General features: G+C 39.3%; 1 protein-coding gene across 1 annotated transcript; it reads right to left on the minus strand.

Annotated features, from left to right (window-relative positions):
* Positions 1–447: 447 nt before the first annotated feature.
* On the minus strand, positions 448–6,446 carry LOC137992731 (uncharacterized). The gene is made up of 5 exons (XM_068838220.1): positions 6,314–6,446; positions 6,040–6,205; positions 3,488–3,560; positions 2,531–2,758; positions 448–2,089 (listed from the first exon to the last, which is right to left on the minus strand). The coding sequence occupies exons 2-5, from the start codon at positions 6,154–6,156 to the stop codon at positions 1,149–1,151; spliced, it is 1,359 nt and encodes a 452-aa protein (XP_068694321.1). The 5' UTR covers positions 6,157–6,205; positions 6,314–6,446; the 3' UTR covers positions 448–1,148.
* Positions 6,447–7,351: the final 905 nt, after the last annotated feature.

The raw sequence follows: 7,351 nt of genomic DNA on the forward strand, positions 1-7,351 counted from the left end.
CAACGAATTTGGACACAGCTGGTCAACCGTTTACTTGAGCCTCGATACGGTGAGAGCAAATAAGTGACGGTTAGTTTTTACCTTCCGAGTATGGGCCGATTATGATGAAACTGCGCTTGAAAAACACGTGGGAGCTGGATCCCACGCGTTTTTTGCGCGCAGTTTCCCGACTTGTAAAGATTCGAAATAAAGAAATAAATTCTTAAGACCATGGGTAGTTTTAAACCTCTCTCCTTCATAAGGGCAGTTTCCAGTGAGTTACATTAAAGTAACTGTTCCCTGAACAGGGTAGGTCTACGTAGGAAACAGGGTCAAGTCATTAACGCCTTCTAGCATCTTCTTCTTCTTCTTCTTCTTCTTCTTCTTCTTCTCCTTTAGCAAAGCTGTCTACAAGTTGCAATTTAAATAACAGATCTTCCAGTAAAATGAGAATTGCACAGAGAAAAATTGTATCAATATATTTCCTTTATTTTCGCACCTGGATGACAGTGGCACCTTTTTATATAAGTATTGTTCGTGAAACATTTTACAATCAGAACAAATACCATAACGCATACGCAAAGAAAAAAGAAATAAACCGAACAAGAGACTTTCATGACGAGCAACGGCCTACAGTTTCCGTTGCGCGGGTGAAAATATCTCTCATGATCATCCAGTAAAAGTGATTATAACTCAAAAGGCAAAAGTCTATAGGGTGCCAAAAGCGGGATACAGCACGCGTAGAAGTCCTTTCAAGCTTCCGACTGGAAGAAAAAATGACGATTTTTGACCAATCACAAAGTCATGCAAAACCATAATTATTTTCTATTCTTGCTTAAATATCAGTTAATAAGAGTGGAAATACATATTTACAAAACAAGCTTTTATACTATATGTAAGGACGAAAGAGTCTTTCATCATGCGTAATACCGGTTAGTCACAAAAGGTTATAAGATAAAGATGCCATGATGTAAATTCTACTTGGTATTAAATCGGTTATATACCAACAACAGGCTTTTGGTGGATTCCATTGCTTCAGTTCTAGTATGAAAGTACAAAATACAAAATGTGTTTTGAGACGCTTCAATACAAAGTTTAGTTCAAAATTCTAGACCTACTTCCCATTATAGGTAGTTCCAGCTAGAATGTGTCTGATTAATTGATACTTTTTACAAAGCGGAAGATTCTGCATGAAATCCTCTGTTACTGAAACCTCCATTCGCAGTATCCTTTCCTTTCTCTCCATCAACTTCCACGTGTTCTAGCTCTTGGCTTCGCCTTTCAATATTTTCCATCATTCGCTGGCCAGCGTAGGCTATGGCACCGAAGAACGCGAATCCGAAGACTAATATACCCACGGACATCCCGATCAGATCTGGGCCAAGTGGGAGGATAACAAAGGCGGTGACAAGAGAAATTGTGTCCAAGATGTAGATTAAGGCAGCAAGAACTTGGCGGTGAAAATGAGTGCCAAGAATGGAACCTAAAGGAGCCATGAACATAACGATTGGGGCGGTGACAATGATGTAATTCCAGGCCTGAAGGGTGACAGATTCTTGGATGACACGGCGCCAGAATAGACCCACCAGAGACGTCCATGCCATCATGACAACTGATGTCGGCGTGGCCGTCTTCTCAGTTACACGGAACAGAAGCGTCAAGACGCTGAAGCTGCAGATATCGACTCCACCACCGACAACGGCAGTAAATAGGCCACCGACAAATCCACACAAAAGAAGAACTATTATCTTCCACGGCTTGACGTCAGGAATGGTAGGGTAGGTCTTGCGCTTGTGATAGCGATTGAGAAGGAAAAGGGCAAATGCGAAGGCAAACCAGACGCACACAAAGATCATTTTCTTCACCTTTGCACTGACATAAGGATCGACAAACTCCAGCCCAAGTATCACTCCTAAGACCCCACCGGAAAAACAAAAGACTATGGAGTGCATCTCTACCTGCACCCGCATCCAAAAGATGACAAACGTCGCTGCTGACATGCCACAGGACTGTACCATGAGGGCTACGTCACGTGCAACTGATGGTGACACATCGAAAGCCAGAGTCAATACGGGAAAAGCGACAGCGCCTCCACCCTCACTGGTCATTCCTATGAAACCAAAATTACTTTGTTATTGTCAGTATTACTCCTACAAGTCTATGGCACTCATCAGCATTCCAAATTGGATCGTTCCGTGCTGCAATTTAAAATTAAACAATCTTAGTCTTCTTTACGCTTTTAATATTTGCAGGACGGTCGTCTTCAACAGATTCTGAAGTTAGAATAAAACAACTTTGCCAACAGATTTCTATGGCAATAAAAACATTCTTTCCGTGAAATGTTGACTACCTCGTTTTCAGTTGCACTTTGTTTTACTGCCCCTTTTTGCGGCTCAAAGCTAAAACGTGCAAAAATCCGTTTCATTTGCCATTTCGTTTGTCTGCAAAACACCTTTCTACTTCCATAAGCAGTGCTTTTAGTACTCGGTAAATGTGCAACGGATTGTAAAATATTACGAATAGTGGCGGTAAATGTAGGAATAGTCTTTACCTGCAACACAACCGCCAAGAACCATTGTCAACGTCATGTAATATCTGTCAGGAAACAGTGCAAACCAGTTGTATTTGATGGCGCAAGTCCACCAAACAACGTGACAGAGTCCAGACGCGATTGCAATTCCAACGAAAAGGCGGTACTTTACCATAAGCTTCTTATGCCATGGTGCATCAGGGTCTAGCTCCGCCAATGCCTTATTTTGGGTCTTATTCAGAGTCTGACCTAAAAGGAAATAAAGAAAATTTAACCCAATACACTTAAGTCATCGAGGAAACAACGAAGCACGACATTATCTAACATCTAATATAAACAGAGCTTTCCAATGCGGATCTTGTTGAAGACGCCAGATTTTTGCTGTCACATCTCGCCACTAGTATGGTTATGTTCTTTATTAAAGCGAGTAGCACCTTCTTACTTATTTTGATGCCAGCATGAGTAATAGTTTGTTGCCATGTAGGTCCGCACAGAGAGCAGCGTCTGGTATGATTCCGATATCATAACAAAAGCATATAAGTTGGAAATTCCAAGAAAATGATGACCTTAAAGAAATGACTGCATGAGACTAAGAGCTCGCAATATTTTCTCACAAAACGAAAACAATCCAAAATGTGTTGATTGTTAGCCCATTTATCAAATTTTAAAAAGTTAAAAACGAATATCTAATCATTAACATCTAACTATGATCTTTCTTCAACTATTTCTTTCTGATTAATTATGTCTCTTGTCAGGGTTATTGTCCCGGCAACCACAAATGCTTATGATTCAGGAAAGTAGAGTATTGTCATCACTTTCCAAGTTTTATTACTTTTTTTTTTCAGTTAGGTTGCGATTGACGTGTAGAAATCTCAAAGCAAAGCTAAATATTTTGTCATGTATTTAAAGTAAGATGCAATAGAAACAGGTGAGGGCAATAAACAGAGCTACGAAGTGTCCTTGTAGGTTGATAAGTACCTTCCCAAAAATACTTCTTGAACCATTGCCCTACAGTCCTTCGCCCTCTTCGAGGTTCTTCGCCAGACTGTTTCTGAAACACACAAAACTAATTGTTGAATCAATTCCTGTAACTGTAAGTAAAAAGTAAAGGTTTGTCTGCGCATTTTGTAAAGGAACTGGCGCTACCTAAAAGTATATGATTGCTCTCAATGAGTCAAGTTTATAGATATCCTTTCTAACCACTTTAAATTATTCATTAAAAGGTCTAAAACAAAAAAATTGCGAAAAAAGCCCGTAAACATAAATACGGAGCCTGAGATTCACACTGGATTCAGAAGAGCACATGAAGACTTTCGAATCAAAAGAGATAGCAAGACATGGTTTTTGCAGTGTGAGTGTATCAAGGAGTTTTCCAAAGTTGGGCAGCTAATAACAGTTTTGAGCTTTGATCATTGACGAAAGCATAAACCAGAGAAAACGTAATTTTCAAGATCATTTAGGACACACTAGTGTTTCAGTGGTTACTGAGTGGCCTTTTGCCGGCGGATAATGGATATTCAAATTGCCAAATGGTCTTTCCATTCAGCTGAGTATCTTAATCCCCACACACGGCCCCACAAGCTACTATGTTTCATTAATACCTTAAACAGATGAAGGTCATGGACTTTTTTTCAAGGAAAAAAACACTTCAGCAGCTAATATGTAAACTGAAATAGTGATTCTTGAGTCTACGATATTGAATAACTGTGAGCAGCAAATCCAAATTTTATTTTGAAACCAAATGAAATATTGTTGTTCGTAGTGAACCCTGTTAGAATGAAGAATGATATGCTCGATTTTCAGGCACGATTAAAAGATGCCGACAATCGGGACTTAAACCGAGCATTAAACTTTGCTGAGGATTCCGTAAGGTCTTACGCAATAGCGCTAGAGTCGATGTACACTATTCTCCGAGTTTCAAGCCCACCTATTACTGATTGTTGACGCACTGAAACTCCATAGGAATGCATACGCACATGCATTTTGATTCACTTGAGATGTGATATTGGGTGATATGGGATCACACCTGTAAGTTTCAAGTATATCAACAAGAACACCTCGAAGCCACGAATGCTATTCTATTTGTCATGCTAACGTCAACCATCGTCTGTAAACTGAAGTATCTCAGAAGGAGAAAGGTAACCATTTAAAACTCGTGTTTACGAGGAAGGCCGCGATTTAGGGGTGGAATGGTTTTTGGCCATTTGTCATTGTTTGGTTACGATTCTCTCTGCTTTTAAAACAACTAACCATGAACACCTTTACCATACTGTAAAGGAGGTAGTGAATTTCTTAATGCATTTCGGTTTTTTTGGCTCATATCCAATTCATTTGTTCAATTGCAAAAATAGACTTTTTTGAAAAAAGTTCAGTCGATAATTGAACACTCGGGCCGTCATGGATCAGTCGCGCTTGCGCATGCACGCATTGCCTTTCACGTGTCCTCGAAGGGAGAAAGGGACGTTACACAAGTTCTTATCACGTGTTTGGCGTAGATGAAATTGAACTTTGGCTTTGTTTGTGAACGGAATTTGTGTTATTTGGTGCTTCATTGGAACAAGCCAGGAGGTTTATCTTGATGACTCAGGCTATTAACTGGAAGGCGTCTCGTTTATTGAGTATTTTGTAGGGCTATTTTTTTTCTAGTTAGACAGAATTTAAACAGTGCTTAGAAATGCCGCGCTCTAATTCAAGTCGTTTTCATTTTAGCTGCAACTAGTTTATTAAGGTCACTCGTTGTCGAAAACGGTGTCGAAGAAGCAGGATTATATGGCAACTCGCTTCTAGAATGTTTTGGGGTAAGCGGCGACGGTCGTAATCACGTGACTGGCCTATTATGTTTTCAAGTGCATGGATAAGGTGCGCCGCAAGCCATTGAGAACTTTTGAAAGTGAACCAAAAACGCAGACATTGACGATAATGTGTTCAACAAGTGAGTTGCCAAAATAGCTTTACCAAACAACGAACGAAAAATTCACGTTTGTGTTCTCTCATTTGTTTAAAAACTAGTTTTAATCATCCAGTTTTGGCCAACCCCCATGAAACAGTGTGGACTCGGAACCCTTGCGAGTTGATACAACTTTGAACTGGGAGTCAAGAGAGAGATTTGGCATCGCTTATGATACGGCAAACGGCAGACACCAGGCTGACATTTGGGTTCTGCCAAAATCAAAGACTTGCTTGATTTTAATTAATTTCCTCCCGTTTAGGTATAGATATCGAGAAAATTCTCCAAACAAAATAACAAGTTAAAATAAGAGAGCTTTTCATGCCTTTACCGAAGCCAGCTTTCTGTCGATTGTTGTTTCACGTACACGCAAACCTTAAATCTTCGAATTTAATCAGCCTTAATGGAAAAATTTACGACCTTCCTTTGTTTGAAGCACAAACGCAGTCCAATGCCGAAATGTCCGAAAAAAGGTTCAAAACTTGCCGTCAGTGTAATAACACATCGGTTTATTGGGGCGGCTCTCTTTGACATGAAATGAAAAGCGCACTAAGGTCATTAAAAAACAAACTCATTAACTTACTTGATTACTTGAGGCTTGCTCATGGTTTCGTGAAGGGCTGATAGTTGGAGAGTGTGGTGGTCTAGCTTTGTAAGTCCCGTTCTCGAGCGGCAAATTGACAGCAACTTCTCCACTCATGCTTTTTTCCTCTCAGGTTCAATATAGCAGTCTGTATTCTACAAGGAAGCTATTATAATAGAGTAAAAAATATCAACAATCTTAAAAATCAGAAACAATGTTACTATACTTTGTTGATTACCAAGAGGATTCTATTTAAGGAAGCCCATACTCTCACCTATATACCAAACGACTCGCAAGGAAGCTGTCGTGAAATGAGCTGTTCTTTTGAATGTACGCTGGTTTTATAGTAATATGTGTCAAGTGAGACGTCCTTTGTCAGCAACAACTACTGTGCACAATATCTGAATATATACATAATTTCAGGGTTCACCAATTATGTGCTTATTCCAATACCCTTCATTTCAATATAGAGTGTTCCTTACTGTTCAGCTATTCAAAACATCAAGTCTGTCATTAGTTAAAAGGAAAAAAGGAAAGGAAAACCAATAGACAAGGAGAACGCAGTCCAGAACAGTTATAAAAACAAAAGAAAGATTGACATATTAAGTAATTATGACAATTCTAATCTCTACGTTGTCAGAAAGCCGAGAGTAAATAATTATTCATGATTATTGCACCGATTTTTCTTCAAGTTCTAAAGGCAACGCAACTGCCCTAAAACGATGATTTAGTTCATGGATAGTATGTATCATGTTGGTAAAACTGTATTTCAGATTTACACGAGTTTAATTAAGCTTGTGTCAAACCATTTCCGACAACCCTAGGGCCGCCTTTACAATGAGAAAATCATTGTTTTGATAGGCCCTGCGAAGTTGCATCCAGTCTTGCTTCACTAGTTCCAAAAGACGCTATGGAGATATTTTTGGATCACTTTAACAAAGGCGATGTAAAATGGTAATATGTTGTTTTATGATGTTGAAGATGACAAGAAGGAAAGAGTTCGTAACTTCGCTATAATCAATATGCGCTTAACCGTACAGTTCTTTAGGAAAAAGGGAATTCTTTGTTTGAGGATTTAATAGGGATCCATTGTAGTTAAATGCGTCTTTACTAGACCTAACAGGCCAGATAACAATGGAGGCCAATATTTCTCGGGAAAGGGCAAGGAAAGTGAATGAACATCACTGGATTGTATCACTTAACCTGTAAAGCGAACAGTGTAGTTCTTAAAAACACTGAAAATGAACACAATCAAAGCCAGTTTTTTTACTTTCAAAACACCGGCCGGTATTTTCCGGTTCGCTGGGAATTA

Source organism: Montipora foliosa, chromosome 2, assembly GCF_036669935.1.
Source record: "Montipora foliosa isolate CH-2021 chromosome 2, ASM3666993v2, whole genome shotgun sequence".
In the NCBI taxonomy this organism is placed as follows: Eukaryota; Metazoa; Cnidaria; class Anthozoa; order Scleractinia; family Acroporidae; genus Montipora; species Montipora foliosa.

Excerpts from the sequence above, each read along its gene's own strand:
- LOC137992731 (XM_068838220.1), bottom strand. The coding sequence starts at position 6,156 with ATGAGTGGAGAAGTTGCTGTCAATTTGCCGCTCGAGAACGGGACTTAC. Across the intron at positions 3,561-6,039 it reads AGCAAGCCTCAAGTAATCAA|AAACAGTCTGGCGAAGAACC; the intron begins GTAAGTTAATGA and ends TGTGTGTTTCAG. Across the intron at positions 2,759-3,487 it reads CAAGAAGTATTTTTGGGAAG|GTCAGACTCTGAATAAGACC; the intron begins GTACTTATCAAC and ends ATTTCCTTTTAG.